This window comes from Chanodichthys erythropterus, chromosome 1 (assembly GCF_024489055.1).
Source record: "Chanodichthys erythropterus isolate Z2021 chromosome 1, ASM2448905v1, whole genome shotgun sequence".
In the NCBI taxonomy this organism is placed as follows: Eukaryota; Metazoa; Chordata; class Actinopteri; order Cypriniformes; family Xenocyprididae; genus Chanodichthys; species Chanodichthys erythropterus.
The window spans coordinates 15295154-15314246 of NC_090221.1; the positions used below are offsets into that span (position 1 = coordinate 15295154).

Genomic DNA, 19093 nt, shown 5'->3' on the forward strand with positions numbered 1-19093 from the left:
TTAAAATTACTTTTGCAAGATATGTGGAGCTCATAACTGGCCATTTTCAGCTATGGTATAAAAAGGAGGATAGTGCATAGTTCAATGCACTATTGTACAATGCACTATGCACTATCCCATGCTGCAAAAAAACACCACAGCAGTAAAACTGTTTTGTATTTCTGAAACTGAAAATGTATTTCTACACCCACTGTAAATGTTTCTCTTTGTTAGGTTTGGTTAGTGGTGTCTAAAATGCATCTTTACGCACAACTGCCAGCCTGCATGGAGAGCTTCTTGAGACTCCAGAGACACCAGCAGCTTCAAATACCTGTTTGCTGCTCAACACTGGCTTACATACAATACATTTTTTTGACAGGAACTTTCATTAATAAGCCTTTATCTGACCGAGTTCTGCTGTGCTCTAAATCACTTACAAATCTTATGATAACTCGATAATCTCCATTCAGTTTCACACAATATTAGTTGTTTTCATGCCTTTTTGCACATCATTGCACCATTTCATGCTTTTCATCTTCAGAAAGATCTTTCTTCCTCCCCATATTGCATGAGAACTGTGACTTGCTTAATAATGTGGAACAACCTCTAAGTAGGGTTTCCATAGATCTGGCAAATTATTTTGCCTGAGACTGTTACCAGTTATATAAAAAGACATGGATAAATAAACAAACAAACATTTTCTTAGAAAAACTAAAATCTGAATGTTTATTGTACTGAAATCGTACTGATATGTCAATTGCATAATAATTTGGAACACAGTGTATATATATATATATATATATATATATATATATATATATATATATATATATATATATATATATATATATATATATTTAATAAATCAACTGAATAAATGATTCGTTTTGTTGTTGAATCAATGAGTGTTTTTGAACGAAGCGGTAAAATAAACCGGTAGCCTCCACCTACTGGTGTAACTAAAAATCCAACTACACTGTAAAAAAAGAATTGTTGGTTTAACTTAAAAAAAGTTAGTTACCTGGTTGCCTTAAAATTTTGAGTTCAATGAAATTAAAAATTTGAGTTAATGCAATAAAGGCGATTGGTTTAATCAACAGAAACTCAAAATATTTTGTTATCTGAGACACATTCATTACTAATAATAATAATAATAATAATAATAATATATCATTAATTGATAATAAATAACGACCATCATTTTTTACAGTGTACTAATGCACAGACTGTAGAACTTGCAAACATGGACAAGTACAGTGAAAAAACAGTAAACAAAGAAAAAAATAAAGAAAAAAATGGTGCGGAACGAGTTATATGCCACAAGTTAAATAACAGTACCACAATTAATTGCTAAACAGCCCACTGATGCACGCTTTATGTCCTGTTTGCACTACATGTCCGAGTTTACACTACATAGGTTTATGAAAGTGATTTCTATCTCAGCCCACACCACCATAATCTTCAATCTCTTCAACCTCAAGAGAGGTTACAAAGAGCCTCCCACTGCTCCCTCTCACATCATTACTGCGCTTTGAAAATAGAGAATCTAGAAAAAGCGTTTAATTCCAGACAAACTGATACATCATTGCACTTCTGTAGGCCACAAGGGCTCCATTGATCGGCTTGTTTTCAAGGCAGGGAAGGAAAAGTGAAAACTGAGCCACTCTGGTTTTTTTCTTGTTCCTTTTTCAGAATTCCTTTCATCTTCTTTAATCAACACTCTCTGATTTTGCTGAGCAATAACTGCAAATATTCATATTCTATTTTCTGTTATATCTCATTTATCATGCTTCATGTGCAATAGCTGTAAGTACTTTGAATGCTTTAGCAATTTTGTACATTTTCACAGCTTTTCCAATAAAGCTTGCCACTGACATAGAAAGAGAGAGACGAAGCACATTATGCTGCACTATTTTTGGTTTTTCAGTATTTTCTCTGTATGCCACTCAAATCCAGCAATACACACGCACGATTATTAGTCATGCCAATAAAGCGCATTAAAACTGATACAGATACGAATGGAGAGATTACAAAATGTCATCTTCTCATATTTATGAAGAGAAGCTTTTGTCCTTCTAATTCCACTACAACAAGTCAACCTCTAAAAATACACTCATTAATTATTGAAAACTATAAAACTATTTGAGTAACATGACTAACGATGAGGGTAGAATTATATTGATTTTCAAAGATGATGTTTCAGCATTGAGACTGCTAATCACCATCACCCATTTGACGAACAAAGACATGTAACATCTCTAACTTGGTATTTAAAAGCTCATTAGTGGTGAACATTCAACCCCAAAAGCAGCAAAGAAATGAGATATAGTAGCTCTTGCAGTTCAATTTAAACTGTACTCCCTGTTTTCTCCCTTACACTCACTGAGGAGAATAACAAAGGATAACAAGCTGTTTCAAAATCCTTCATGTTAACGACTAGAATTTCTCCCAGACAAAAAGCTAGCTTGACAAAAGAGGTAGTGACGGCGATGATGAAAAATCTCGTCAGAGCTGCGGTTCGTGTGTGTTTGCGATAAAGTGATTCAGCAGCTTTTGTTCCTCGTTCTTTCAGCCTGCTGTCCCCGCACTCTCAGGGTGTCTGATTGGCGGCTGAGTGGGAAGTCAAAGGTCATGTGAAGTCTGACAAAGGGCCCAGGCCAATACAAAAGTTACTAAGTGTGTCAGATTGGGAGGGGGTCCTGAAGGAGACCTCCTGCCTGGTGCCCTAACAAAGAACCATCAGCATGTGAACAGCCACGAGTGTCAGCACTCCGGTCCGGTGCTCCATCCCCCCACAGAGGGCCTCTCTCATGGCATGCCCTCTGTCGCTGCAGGGGGAGCTCGCTGGATAAGCGTTAAATCACTGGCTGGCATAAGGGATCATGTGTGTTTGGGCTGGGGGGTTGCTAAATGTGACGGCCGCTCTGCAACAAAGAACAAACCAAAGTGTGCCTCTTGTTTTCTTTTAAAAATACAAAAAAGAACTGGGGAGGGATGGGGAATGCAACACGAAATGTACAAGAGCACAGGGAATGCGAGTTAATTTGGCACTCAGATGGGAAGCCAGTGGAACGTTTCCAGCAAAGTTACAAATAAGGCTACTTAGCTGGGCTCCTCCATAAAAACATGTCTCGGACTATGAAAACTATGTTCCCTAGGCTGGTCATTGGTGGCCTTAAGTCACACTGTATTGAGAGTGGCCTTGTGCTGACCAGGGACAGAATGAATGAATGCCCTGAAGCCATTTAGTCTCTTAACAAATTTAGCACTTAAACAATGCCATCCCAGCCCATCAATCTTAAACTTGGCGTACAGAATTAACGACCTTGCTTAATGACTGATAGCCAGAGCCTACACGGCCCACTTATTAGCGCCACTGTTCACATCTTAAAGCATTCAAACAAAGAGACTCGACTTCTTTCTCTATTCTCTCATGTGTTTCCCCAGCTTCTTTAGTTACAGTGATGAGACTCGGGGGTTGTTTGGGTTTGAGTTGAACGTCAACAAAGCCTTAAAACTACAGAAACTGGAGATCATTAGCTGCCTTTCTGGAGCTGTTCTTAATTATCAAGCCCACACTCTGATTCAAGCTAATTACCCATTAGCCAAACAATTAGCTATCATGCTAACACTGACTAGCGCTAAAAGGATTGTAAAGACCCCACATTCCACAGTAGGCTACTGTGATGTTCAGTTTCTTTTTCTCTTTGGGCAATTATTTTGGCTTATGAATGAGAAGTATACAGCAATCATAAATGAGATAAGGCTCTTAGGGTTTTAAGACTGTAATAAGCACTGAAATGCCTTGAAAGTGAATGTTGTTATACTGACACGCTACACTAAAGCACTTCTGGATCTTTAGTACTGTGGACATTCATAAAAACCACATACTCAGTGCTGTTATTGTTAAATACAACTATTGAAACATCTTTGTTAACTTAAAGATGAAATCAAATATAACTATTATATGAAAATCAAAATGATGCAACATGCAACAAAATACAATAAAAAAATAAATAAAAAAATTGTAGAAATCAAAAAAACTGAAAATATACAGTAAATATCAAAGCTAATAGTAGTTCACCCAAAAATGAAAATTAGCCCATGATTTACTCACCTTCAAGCCATCCTAGGTGTATATGACTGTATATCTTCTTTCAGATGAACACAATCAGAGATATATTTAAAAATATCCTTTGTCCTCCAAGGTTTATAATAGTTGTGAGTGGGGGGCAGTGTTTGGAAACTAAAAATAATGCAGCCATCCATAAAAAAAAAGTAATCCATATGACTCCGGGGGGTTAATAAAGGCCTTCTGAAGCAAAGCAATGTGCTTAAAGAAAAATATCCATATTTAAAACTTTATAAATTCAAATAACTAGCTTCTTGTGGACCACCGTACACAGAAAGTCGACTTGCGCCAAATGAGTAATCCTATGACGCAATGAATGACACAGGATGTTGGTGTATCGTAATCTTAGACACCTCCTGAGGTTCAAACAAATAGGGCTGTGCAACAAACTCAAACTCATCTTCTCTTATATCGAAATCCTCTGACATTTCTCTTTAAAATGGATCGTTTTAGACTTATAATCTGTGACCGGTGATTTGTTTTGCTCTATCACTACGTTGTGCGTCAGGTCAAAGGATACTCTTCCGCCGCACATCGACTTGCGCATTCTGCGTATGGTTGTCCACCGGAAACTAGTTATTTGAATTTATAAAGTTTTAAATATGGATTATTTTCTTACAAAAAACACATCGCTTCACTTCAGAAGATCTTTATTAACCCCCTGGAGTCATATGGATTACTTTTTTTATGGATGGATGCATTAATTTTTGACTTCAAAACACCGCCCCCCATTCACAACCATTATAAACCTTGGAGGACTAAGTATATTTTTAAATATATCTCTGATTGTGTTTGTCTAAAATAAGTCATATACACCTAGGATGGCTTGAAGGTGAGTAAATCATGGGATGGTATCTTTTATTTTTGGGTGAACTTTGCCAATGATAATTTGAAAAGACTACATAAACACAAAGTGTTTCAAAAATCAAACAAAGAGCATCTGTTCTGGCCTAATACAGTTTCATAGCTGCCTTAAAAAAACCTCTAGACTCTAGCAACAGCAGGATCTATATGGTATTCAATGACACATAGTTTCCTGGATTTTCAAGCCTTAAAGCAACAGACACTGATTTCCTTCTTAATCCACAGAATGCCTGGACAGATAGATGGAATAATGCATGAATGTTATAAATGGACAGACAGATGATGAAGGAGCGCTGAGGTCGGCACATATGCACTCTTAAGCTGACCCGAAGCCAAAAAGTGTTTGGATTAGACAGAATGGGCAGACGATCACTTCCTCTAGCTATAAAATTATCCTCTTTACCCTCCATTGGAACCAGAAAGATAAACACATTCACTGTTTTTATAGGTGTGTGTGTGTGTCTGGAGTTTTAATTGAACCCATTAGAGGGAGAGATAGAGTTACTTGGCTTAACTCAGAGGGGGTTCTGTCACTCTCTGGCTCTTACCATAAAAAAACTTTTATACAGGAAGCCGTCATAGGCCATAAACTGGGATTTTTTTATTTATTTATTTTTATGTTGCAAGGCGTTACTTAAGAGTACATTAGTTTATTTCTTAGTTCGTTAAAGTATATATTTCTCATTCATATTTGATAAAAATTTTCTAAAGACCCATTTAGGGTGGAACAATATGTTCTTTCCCTTGTAAATCACATTTAAACCCGCAGCACAGAAGACATTCATTTGATACAAAGTGTAATCTGAGGGTGCAGATCTGCAGGCGAGAGTCTTAAACTGTTAAAAAATCCAAAAATAACATAAAGGGATTGTGAAGAAGAAACTGGAGAAACCGGAGAGTACGAAAAAGAGAGTCGGAAAGTAGCGGGGAGAGAAAGTGGCTCTGTTTCTTTGTGTAAGGTGATCCTTCGTTCATAAGAGTTTCCACAGAAATCAGGCTGACATTGTGAACACGTGGCGCGCTGCCGTCCCAGGCTCCCCAAAAAAGACCCCCACACATCTGCCAAACCAAGCAGACTGAGCGAAGGGAAGAGAGAAGGAGGGAGGCTTTAAATCTATTGCATACTGAATGAACCCCCTTCAGAAATATGTCACCTTTGAGCCCCCACATGCGCCGAAGTCACCAATGCCCCCAGAAGTGTGCGTCTTTGTGCTCTCCGAGAAAAGAAGTGTGTCGAGAAGAACGAACAATAGGTTGTTTTTCCCCCATCTCCAACACTGTCATGTTTTGTGAAGTCGTTTGCAGAAAAGCCTTTGAACTAAAAAGACAAGTTATTCCTCCATGTTGAACAAAAACACAAGAGGTTCCATTTGTCAATATGCAACTCTCTGATCAGCTGAAGGAGCAAAAGAGAGTGAATAGTTTCTTCTTGAAATCAGATAACCATTTCAAGCTAACTGGGCTATGATCATCAAAAACAGAAGAGCGGTGTTTTGTGAACTCTAAAATAAAACAGAAAAGCATTTTCTGAAAGTGACATCAGATAGGCACAGGTTAGTGGCATGCACTGAAGTAAGGTATCATTCGGCTACAAAAACAAGTGATCAGATGACAAAGCAACAGCTGCCAGACGGACTGGAATTGGCCTCTTACACACACTCTGTTGCGCAGACACACTCTTGGTCTGTCTTTTTAGGACAAAAATCTGAAAACAGAACATTCATGTCTTTGTGGCTTGTGAATGTGAGCTGAGTTAGACCGAATATCAAACAGCTGCTTCTCTAAATGTTGGATTTCTGTGTCTTTTTGGTAAAGTGCCAATGTTTGACTCCTCTTTTCCTTGATTTATACTTTAATTCTGAGATATTAACAAAAAACGTTCACCCAAGACTGAAAATTCTGTCATCATGTACTCACCCCCATGACGTTCCAAATCTGTGTGATTTTCTACCTCCTGTGGAAAACAAAAGAAGATTATTGGTATTTTACACTGCCATCTCATGAGAAAACATAACTATTTGATGAATTAATATGAATTTGTTCAATGTCATTCATGCAGCAAGCATGAAGGTCCACCCCCAAACCTAACCATCATGGGTGCGTAAACAGATTGTACCAAAATGTTTTCCAATTCACCAAAAACATATTTATGAATTGCTATGAAAGTGTGTTGTACAAAATGCAAGAATGATGAGAGAGGAAACTCAAGTGAACTTACACTGCACATTTAAACAGCCAATGATATATATAGCGCATGATCTGATGTTTGGTGTCAAGATTATTAACTGTAAGTGCAGATTGTTCCTGACATATCTCTGACGAGTTGATAAACCCATCCACGATTTAGGATTCCCTGACTACGAGATGCTGACAGTACACTTTTCCATAATAATTTCCAGAAATGCCACATATCATAGTGAAGAAAGCTGAGCATGAGATTTCAAACTCTTTGGAATGCCTTGATTTGCAATCAATTCGATTAAAAGGGAATTTCATCCAACACCCTTTAAAAAATAAGTTCAGCAAAGAACCATTTCATAAAGTGTTAGTTTACACAATCATGAAAATTCCCAAGCTGTTTGACTCAGTGGTTTTGTCTACAATGAAAATCAGTGTGGTTCAGTGTTGTTTTGAATCCCATTGACTTTCATTGCATGGACAAACACAGTTAAAATATTTAAAATCATACAGATTTGGAACAACATGGAATATGGAATGATTCTTCCATGCACAAGTACAAAGAACTAGAAAATATAAAGTTCCCTTTGAAACATGAGGGCTTTTCTATGACATCTGATAGAAAAACCTCTTTAGGACCTTTTTAAGAGTGAACACGAAGTTTGTGGGAAGGCAGATTTCTCTCCATGACTCATGTGGAAGAAATAAATCTTGCTCAAGTATAAACAGAAATTGCATGATCGAAAACTAAACTATTTCTAAACAAACGCACGTGTGCGTACCCAATGTCTCGAGAATGTCTGTCCTGTTGCGTAAATCTCTAACTCTTATTCGTACGCAACCCCCAAAATGTAAGACATGCGTTAATAAAGGTTTCATTAAAGGCACATGCCGAATGCTTGTGACCTGCCACGAGCCGAGAGAAAGACAGCGGGCAGAGGAAGTAAAAAAAAAAACAAAACAAAAAAAACAAAAAAAAAAAAAACGGGAGGGACAGTTTGCAGAGCAAAGAAAGAACGGTATGAGAAATAAGGAGGAGGGGAAAGAAGTTGCCACACAGGCGGCAGATGCTCGCGTGCCTTTACAAACACCCACGGTGCCCTCTCGACCCGCGGCGCCGGAGCATTCCGACGTGATTCCCTCCTCCCTCCGCGCTCGGCTTCCCCGCCGGTTTCCACGGCCCCTCTGCGAATTGCGACGTCCCACCTGCCAGGCTCCATTGTGCGCGTGATCCTTTTTCATTTCAATGACAAAGTTAATTCCCCCCATGCCCCTCCCTCTCTTCCAGCCCGGGGTGACTTTACGACCACAGCTTGAAAATGCATCTCAAATACCCCTGTTCACACACACAAAAAAAGCCATCTGATGAGAACATATGACGCCGCCAGATTTCAACACCCGCTCATATTGTAGGCCATACATGCTTAATTGGGCCGCTGCTGTAAAACTATTTACTTATAGCTTAAATACAGTCGGTCACTTTATGAACAAAGCAACACATGACGAGTTTTAAAGTGAAAAACGTTAAGACAAATGCTCAATCAATAGTTTAAAATATGACTGTCATTTTGTTCTCATTTATGAGTGCACAGTACTGCAGAAAACTGCACAGAAAGAAACAGATCATAATATATATATATAGCTATGCTATCTCATGCACTTAATTCTAGTATGTAAATAGCATATGTGATTAGCACCACAAGTTTCTTATGCGCATCTGCTTGGGCACATGCGCGTCTTCCCCTTTTATGGCGTGTGAATAAAACCACCCACTTGTTTAAAACGCACTGACTTGAAATTCTTTGAGCATGAAATGTGATTAGCAAGAAATAATGAAATTACATTTCGAGGATGACTTTCAAACTAAAAGTTTCCCGAATGGATAAGAAACAGTAACTTGCATGAGTAAAACGTAACTTTAATTATGAGTGTGACAAACGCCTGCGGTTTAGATGGGAAGAATGTCCTGCGCTTTGGCTCTCGGGGAGCGACACATTCTTGACGACATACTGAAAACACTAACTACAATATTACATTTGCTTACAAAAATCAGTGATTGATGGGCTGTAGTCAGGGTCACTGCTGTGTTGAGTAGATTCGAAGAGCACAGCTTCAGACTTCAGCTGGCCCACGACAGATGGACAGCCACAGGTCACAGGACCGAATTTCAATGCATTCTCACGGTGCATCTCCATACTGCATACGTTCTGTTTATCAGAACTACTCTAGTATAAACATTAAGTAGTATAGTCATTCAACTCTTACTGAATTTGTTGTAGTGTTTAAACATAGACTACTTTTATGTGCGTTGCCATTGTGCACTACAAATGCGTGACGCGCAAAGGATCAGATGCCTTATGGATAAAGTTCAAATTGGTTTATTTGATAAAAACATACAGTGAAATGCACAAATTCTCGTCGTGTGTCGTGAAAATGTGCTTTTTGCAAGACTGACTGATATAATTACTGGTTTGTGTTTTCTGGACGTTTGAACCAGATGGCCGTGAAACTGCAAGAAGCTCATGTTTGCTTTTTGTTTGTGGGTGAATGCGCATAATGATGCTAATGCGGCAGAATCAGAGATGGTGAGTCGTAAAGTGGCATTGTGCATGGGGGCCGAGTGTGACCTCTGTGAGAAATCACATTGACTGCGGGTTAAAGGAGATTGGGGGAATCCCTTTCACAGCGCGCGATTCGCCACGCGCGCAAACTCCTCCAGCGAGACACAATAGCGCGCTGATGTGCTATCTGATATCCTCCAGTTACCCTTCATCCCAGAACTTTGTGGTTTAGAAATTTTATTTATAAAGTTTTCTGGAAACTATGTGTATACATTATAGGCTATATTATAGATATAATGCACTATATACCTATTCTAATGGATAGCCTTTTTTCTTACTCAATATTATAATATGATTGGTGTAATTTTAAATATCAGAACACTGTAAAAGTTTAATTGCAAAATTAAGCCAAAGTGACAGGGTGCAGGGATCAACCACTTTAATTAAAGTTAAATGACAAACTGAACTAAAACTCTGACGCATAAAATCGAGTAGAAATGACAGAAATGTTAAGTTATATAGATAGAAATAAATATGTTATGATGATGAAAACATGTCTACAGTGGGAAGTAACCCAAAGTGTGCCGGGGTGACTCGAGAAACGTTGTCTTGAATAAATGTGTCCTTTTTTTCTATTGTTATGGCACACTTCTGAAACTCTGTCCTCCTCATGGCGAGATCTGCTTGCCAGCTCCACCTCAATCACTGCTCTTTCTTTCCTTCATTCTGCCTTTTCTTTTCTTTTCTTTTCAGGGATGTACAGCCGTGGGGCGAGGAGGGGAGGCTGGAGTTTGGAGAGGGTGGGGGCCACAGTCTGAGGTGGGCTGCAAGGGGCCAGTCAGTGTTCTCAGAGTCACAGACAGAGCACACACACACAAGGAGCTGCGCCTCCCACACACCCGCGCATCAACTCACACAGTCAGACGAAGAGGAAAGTGGATGTGTGCAGGAGCAATACCGCGTCTTGATGCTTTCTCCGAGGCGCTGAAAACACACTGAGAGGGGAAGTGCTGGTTCCTCGACTCCACATGCATCTGATCTGAGGATTCATCATGCTTTAATTTACACCGAACAACCGAGCAGCCAGTTTTCTCTGTGTGCGGAATAAGTACTTTGCGCACGGCTTCAAAAATGGGAACAACTAAATATCCCAGCGACAGGAATGTACTGTTTTGCAAGATGCTTCTGAAACTTATACTTCTGGCGGTCGTGGCGCACAGTGCTTGGGGGAAGACTTTAAAATACAAAGTTTTGGAGGAGCAGAGAGTTGGCACGGTGATTGCCAGACTGAAAGAGGATGTAGCCAGTATATTATCTAAACTCCCGAGCTCGGTGTCTCCGCGCTTCCGCGCGATGCAGAGAGGCAGCACTCCTCTACTCTCTGTGCGCGAGGAGGACGGAGAGATCAGCATCGCCACCAAAATCGACCGCGAGAAGCTCTGCGAGAAAAACTTAAATTGCACTATCGAGTTCGACGTTATCACGCTTCCCACGGAATACCTCCAGTTGTTTCACATTCAAGTGGAAGTGTTGGACATCAACGACAACGCTCCGCAGTTCTCGCGCGCCATAATCCCCATAGACATATCAGAGAGCGCGTCTGTGGGCACGCGCTTCCCTTTGGATAGCGCGTTGGACCCGGATGTCGGCGAAAACGCGCTACACACCTACTCGCTCACACGGAATAACTTTTTCAAAATCGATATCAGGACGAGAACGGATGGCGCAAAGTATGCAGACCTTGTTGTGATGAGAGAACTTGACAGGGAAACACAGTCCAGCTACCAACTACAACTCACAGCGTCAGACTCTGGCGTACCGCCGAAATCTGGCTCAACCCTGCTTAAAATCAGCATATCTGATTCTAACGATAATAGCCCGGTGTTTGACGAGCAGGCTTACGTGGTCAACCTCTTGGAAAATTCATCACTGGGGACGCTACTGGTGGACCTGAATGCCACAGACCCAGATGAAGGCAATAACGGCAAAATAGTATACTCTTTCAGCAGCCACGTGCCTCCCAAAATCCTAGAGACCTTTAAAATTAATCCAGATAATGGCCACATCACTCTAATTAAGAAAGTAGACTACGAAACTACTTCCTCGTACGAAATAGATGTGCAGGCTCAGGATATGGGTCCCAACTCCATTCCAGGCCACTGTAAGATAATAATCAAAGTGGTTGATGTCAATGACAACAAGCCAAAAATCAACATCAACCTTATGACTCAGGGCAAAGAGGAGGTGGCTTACATCTCAGAGGCCTCCCCTGTTGATACCTTCATCGCATTAGTGCGCGTGGATGACAGCGACTCAGGTCTAAATGGTGAGGTTGTATGCCGTCTTCATGGCCACGGGCATTTTCGCTTGCAGAAGACTTACGAGAACAACTACATGATTCTCACAAATGTGTCTCTGGACCGTGAGAAACGCTCTGAATATAGCCTGACGGTGATCGCTGAAGACCACGGCTCGCCAAGCCTGTCCACCATCAAACACTTCACAGTGCAGGTGCAGGATGAAAACGACAACCCTCCTCGCTTCGAAAAGAGCCGGTATGAAATCTTCAAGTCTGAGAACAATTCGCCCGGGGCATACCTGACATCAGTGGTGGCCACTGACCCAGATTTGGGCTCTAACGGTCAGGTGACCTATTCAATTGTAGAGAGCCAGGTCCAAGGTAGCTCTATTTCAACCTATGTGACCATTGACCCATCCAACGGGGCCGTGTATGCTCTCCGAAGCTTTGATCGGGAAGAAGTTGGCCGGCTTTCGTTCACCGTGCAGGCGCGGGATGGCGGAGGCCCAGCTTCTCTGAGCAGCAATGCCACTGTTTTGCTCACTGTACTAGATGAAAACGACAACCCACCCATCATTGTTGCTCCACTACTAATCAACCACACAGCTGAGGTGCCATTATGGCGGCACGCCGAGCCTGGTCATCTGGTGACAATCATCAAGGCTACAGATCGTGATGCAGGGGCCAACAGCGAGTTGACTTGCTCCATTGTTGGTGGTAATGATGAAGGACTCTTTGTTATTGACCCACGCAGATGTGAGTTACGAACCAATGGAAGCGTAGAGGCTTCTGGGCATGAGGGATTTGATCTCACAATCCTGGTACAAGACAGAGGGGCATCAATTCGACTGTCAGCAAGGGCAGTTCTGCACATTAGCCTGCGGGACTATCCAGAAAGCTACTCCCTGAACCCTTCAGACATAAACAACCAATCGACCCTAGACGTGTCTATGATCATCATCATCTCCCTCGGTGCCATCTGTGGTGTACTTCTCATCGTTATGGTGATGTTTGCAACCAGGTGCTCGAGAGAGCAGAAGGACCCAAGACACTCCTATAACTGCAGAGTGGCTGAGTCCACCTACCAAAACCATCCCAAAAAACCTGCCCGGCAGATCCACAAGGGCGATATCACATTGGTCCCCACGGTTAATGGAACCCTGCCTGTGAGGGCCCATCCTCGCTCCCCGTCAGCCTCACCTGCTCCAGAGAGTCGCCAGAGCCACCACAGCCGCCAATCACTCAACAGCCTGGTCACCATCTCCTCCAATCACGTGCCAGAGAATTTCGCCCTAGAGCTTGCTCATGCTACACCACCTGTCGAGGTAAAAAAAAAGTGTTCAGTATCTATTATTTGTGAACTTTTTATTCCTGACTATTGAATTCCCCCTAAACCTGTTACAATATCCAATATGTTTGTTTCATTTATAGCATGTTTATTTGCATATCCATAGATTATTTCATCATGCTTAAGTATCCATCCAAATCATTCCCTCATTCACCCCACCAACCCCCCAACCCCATCACTACCATGGTTTGTCTGTATTTGTGTTGGTTTGCTGTCTGGTCTGCCATTATTCATTTTTATTTCCATTTTTTTTTCCTTTCTTTATTTGTTCCCCGCCCTGTTTCTTTTTCTTTTTGGCTATAGCAAGTCTCACAGCTTCTGTCCATACTTCATCAGGGCCAGTACCAACCCAGACCCAGTTTCCGTGGCAACAAATACACCCGGAGCTACAGGTAACCAATCACACTTCAGCCTGTTGCCACCTTTACAGACCATCCTACAGGGGGTTCAAAGTTCTAGTCCGTGAGAGTCTGGACACCCTGGAGTACTTAAGTAACAGATGCTGATGATACATGACAGCCTAATCAAGTCAACTGCCCTTTTTTAAAGCCTTTTTTCCCCTTTATGCATAAACGGCTCCCTCCTTAAGAGGCTCATTCCATTTTTTACACAACCAATAAGTTAAAAAGTAAAACAAAATACGTATGATAATGGATATACAGCAACAAAGTCAAAGCTATTGTGATAGCTAATTGTTTGTTCTTTGTCTCTAGGTATGCTTTGAATGAGATGGATAAGTTCAGCCTGAAGGACAGTGGACGAGGGGATAGTGAGGCAGGAGACAGTGATTGTGAGATGGGAAGGGAGTCTCCTCTACTTGGAGAAGGCTTCAGTGAGCTCTTCACTCCTGATGGACACCACAGACTGCATCCAAGTAAGCAAGAGATTAGATGCTGATGAGGAGTCCTTTTTAGACCACATGAGGCTGTAGAAACCAGGCCTTGATTTCACAACATTTGGACATAGCTTTAAAAAGTCACAAATTGAAACTAAAGCCTAAAGTATAGTCAAACTGACAGCCTTGCAAAGTATACTTCATTTGACTCATGCGCACACACAGGCGTTTGACACATGCGCAGTTTTGAGTAATCTTTCGCCACAAGTTACAACCCATGTAAACATCTTTGTATTCTTTCATGCTAGAGTTGTACAATTAAGGGTACTTTCTAACCTTTTCGCACAATCTCTTGTCTATGTAGGCCTCCATTGTCGCTTTAGCTTTAATGTGTTCCGGTCTGTACTGTTTATGCAATTTTTCTTCAACTACCTAGTGAATCGATGCCCTCAAGGCATGGTTGCCACCTTGTGGATAAATGTATTACTACAAAAAAAATTAAATACAAAGTACGCGGTTACAAAAATCCAGCGGTGTGTGTACTCTTCTGATGACGAAATTCGGGTCACGTGCACTGTATGCTGACTGTACACAGTATACTTTGGGCTTAAAGTTATTTATATATATATATATATATATATATATATATATATATATATATATATATATATATATATATATATATGCATACTTGATCTATAATACAATCATTATTGTGACTAGAACAAGAATTGGGTTGTGTACGGATGGGCCATTGATTTCTGTAAATCAGCATGTTTAATCATTCATTCTCTGCATGAGTGAGAGAGTGGGCTAAATGAGGGCCTGTTTTGCAAATGCACCAGATTGGGCTTTTATTTACTCTAAGATGTATTATAAATGGCCTTTCAAAATTAATGGCGCTATAATCAGCCCCTAGAACATGAATGAGTAATACAGAACATGTTCAATAAGTGCTATAACTTGGCATATTTGATTTGTTTTGCATAGTTTCTAGAAAACAAAGCTGGTTCGGATGGAGCTGGAAAGATTTGTTTAGTCATTTGGCTTCCAATTGATGTATTTGACTAGTTAAGGGTGTAGGCAGTTTTGCATGTTGTGCCAGAAAACATCAATCATTAACTAACCTCTTCTATCAATGCTTTTGTTTTGTTTCTATAGCGATGAAGCTGTGCACTGAAGAGTGTCGTGTCCTCGGTCACTCTGACCAGTGCTGGATGCCTCCATTGCCTTCCCCTGCCTCCTCTGATTACCGCAGCAACCTCTACATCCCTGGAGAAGATCCCCAGCAGAAAGCCACCCCTGAAGCACCACAATCTGGTGAGTCAACACTGAGGAAAAAGAGTTTCTCCACATTCGGAAAGGAGAGCGAGGAGGGAGAGGGGGAAGCAGGTGATGGGGAAGATCTTTGCGGAACAACTTCTCTGCTGTCTGAAATGAACAGCGTGTTCCAGAGGCTCCTCCCCTCCTCGTTGGATAATTACACAGAGACTAATGAAACTGAAAAGGCAACAGCCTGTGCTGCAGGGGTGGGATCGTTGGAAAGAAGGAAGGGTCACTTACCTGGTAAGCCAAGCCCTGCCACTTATCAGCAGAATGTGGCTGTTTGGGCCGCTAATACACACTTCCAAAATCCCGGACATGGCCACGCCCCTGCTAGTCACATGACAGCCCTGGTGGCTCCGCTCCCCGCCCCTCTGCCAGCTCCCATGGCAACATCAGCGTCCTCTTCAAAATGGCTCCCTGCAATGGAAGAAATTCCTGAGAATCATGAGGAAGACGAGTTAGAGTCTGTGCTAGGTCATTTGCACGGAAAGCGCTGCGATAGTCGCAGCGAAATTATGGACGCCAGCGAGCTGGTTGCCGAAATCAACAAACTCCTTCAAGATGTGAGGCAAAGCTAAAGACTATACACTGTCTCTCGCTCTCTACAATAAAATAAAACATGTTTTTTTATATGAGAAGGAAAAAAAAAAAGAGAGAAAAACACAGAGACCTGCAATTGTCATTAAAGTTGCATTTCTGGATGTAATGTGTTTTGTGAATGCTAATTATCCAAATAATGTTTGTATTTTCTGGTTTTTGGCCACAGTGTACACAATGTGAGTGTATTTATCTTTGTATTTTAAAAATACAATTTGTAGTCTTTATATTTATATATGTGTATATACCTAAGTTAAAAATGTATATAAAGCTATCAGATTTCTATTTTTATATACGCATGTTGAAAAAATAATCAAGATCAACATGCCCTGGTGTAAATATTCTTATTTATTAAAAAAAGTTTTCTTTCTTTGTTCAGTGGTATTGTTATATATGAGCATAATATAAGTACATGAATATTATTGAGTATGTGTTATTTGGTGGGGTGGGAAAGGTACTGAAAGCATGTTTTAGGGGTGGGAGTGGTATTTATAATGGTGTATACTTTGTGCCAACTTCTGTTTTACATTAAACAAATGACAAAATAAAGAGATATGAAGATATGTCACACATTCACATCTGTTTTTACTTTTTTTTTTTTTTAAGTTTCACTGTTTATATTGATGTATTCTTGTTCAAATTAGTAGATTTGTGGGCATAAAAAAAAGTTTTCCAGTAAATTACATAATGTGCTACTCCATTTAGGTTTTATGTTTCTCAAAATATCCAGTAAAATGGGAGTGTGCAGTTGTGTTCCTCCTCTTCACAGACGGATCTGGAGAGCAGCCTTGCAGGGAAAAAGACCTTTTTTAGTCACTCTCATCTACTCTGCACTCGTTATGAGCGCCCCCTACTGACTGAAAGGGTGAACGTAGTATGAATAATGAGCACAGATGTGAGATAGAAAAGAGACAGAGAGAAAAAAAAAGAAAAAAAAAAAACTTGCTTGTTTTTGTACTCAATTTACGATTGTAAGAAACAAAAAAAAATGTAAAGTTAAGGTGAATAATAGGCAACTTAAGCAAAAGGAAGTACATTGTGATCACTGAAGGAGAAATTAGATTTATTGTTCTAACTAGAGCCACCTAGAGGCGGGATAGCAGAACAGCAGGCACCCAATATCTCGTGCATTCTCTGTGTTCCTGCATATTCCACGAATGCGGTGCAGTGGTATCATATGCCTTTTGTTGTTGTTGAGAACAAATAGCTCAAATAAAGTATTATCTAAAAAATAGTTACTTAAAAATCAAATCTGAAACTCAGCTGCACCTAATAATAAAAATCAAACATTGTCACAATTTGCCATAATTCATTTGAGTTGATATTTAATTCATTGTCACAGGTACCGCATTATTCTCCCCATTTAACACACACACACACACACACACACACACACACACACACACACACACACACACACACACACACACACACACACACACACACACACACACACACACACACACACACACACACACACACACACACACACAGGTTTGTTTTGCTATCTGACTGAGGACATTCCATAGGCATCATGGTTTTTATACTGTGCAAATTGTACATTTTATCCTCCTACACTACCCCTACCCCTAAACCTACCCATCACAGAAAACATTCTGTTACATTTTTAATAAAACATTGTTTAGTATGATTTAAAGCTATTTTAAATATGAGGACACACACACACACACACAAACACACACACACACACAGCCATTTATCACAGGACATTGTAAAAAAAAAAAAAAAAAAAAAAAAAAAATAAATAAAGTTTTCAAAAACTACTTTCTCAGAATATATAGCACACATTTCAGAGTGATTTAAAGATGAAAAATCTTTTCGTGTTACAATAACCCAAGAAATAGCTGATAAACAGTTTGGAGTCATAATTTAGCTTGACCTTTTTCATGCAATTTCTCAATAACCAGGTTTACTTTCCTATTAACTTAACAAGTGTTGAAATTATGCAAAACTAAATGCATAGCGATGACATTTAAAGACGGGAATGACTGAATGCGAGGTGTTATTTTGTAAGCTAAGAATTTCCAAACTCAAAAAAAAAAAAATTATTGCCCCTCCTATTTAAGTAGTTCAAGAAAGAAAATAACAACTCTGAAAGCTCATTTTGACATACATAAATTGGCCTTGACTTTCAGCTTAAAATAAAGAAAAAGAGAGGGGAAAAAAGCATGCCACTTTCCATCTCCCTCTCTCTGAGAGACTCTCACTCTCTTTAGTCACTCTTACATGCATAATCCTGTAACTTCTTTACTTGTATGAGAAAACAGTGTGCAATAGCCCTAAGGACACTGAGAGGACCTAATCTGCCTAATTTTGCAATCTTTTGTGCATTGTAATTCAATTCTAGAGTAAACTTTTATTACTTTAAATGAATAATTCATCCTGTTTCTCCTTTCCGTCTATCTTTTGCTCTGCCTTTTTTGCATCTGGGTAAATGTGCCAAGTTACAACACACACATCATATACAAAGTCATGTCACTCTCGAGAGTCCTTGTCACCTAGCAGGTTGGTAAATTGACATAATTACTGAGGTGAGTTTCTGATTAGCTTGCGGTGGAGTTGAGAGTGTAAATTCATGTCTTCCTCTTCATCTCTCACGTCTCTATCGCTAAAAATACACCTGTCTCCTTCTTCCATCATTTCAAGTCCTGAGGATAAGCCTGCCAACAGTCTCTTATCATTATCACTGTGTGTGTGTGTGTGTGATCTAGGAGCAGCAATAACTGTAGGTGATTGTGAGTCTTTTAAAAACTGAAATAGGTTTAGTCTTATTTGCTTCCTAGAAAAGTACAAAATTACACAAAGATATCTTGTTGTTTTCGCTACATTTTACTATTCTCATTCTCCCCTCGTATCTCTCAGGTGGAACATATTTTATGACCAAATGCTTCCTCCCATGATGCATTATGAAAACACCAAAACATCTGTGGCTCTTCAGTGCAGCTGTTGGCCA

At 40.2% G+C, this 19093-nt stretch overlaps 1 protein-coding gene across 1 annotated transcript; it reads left to right on the plus strand.

Annotated features, from left to right (window-relative positions):
• Nucleotides 1-10758: 10758 nt before the first annotated feature.
• pcdh18b (protocadherin 18b) lies at nucleotides 10759-16157 on the plus strand. Its single transcript, XM_067381075.1, has 4 exons — nucleotides 10759-13338; nucleotides 13665-13753; nucleotides 14075-14235; nucleotides 15358-16157. The coding sequence occupies exons 1-4, from the start codon at nucleotides 10846-10848 to the stop codon at nucleotides 16098-16100; spliced, it is 3486 nt and encodes a 1161-aa protein (XP_067237176.1). The 5' UTR covers nucleotides 10759-10845; the 3' UTR covers nucleotides 16101-16157.
• Nucleotides 16158-19093: the final 2936 nt, after the last annotated feature.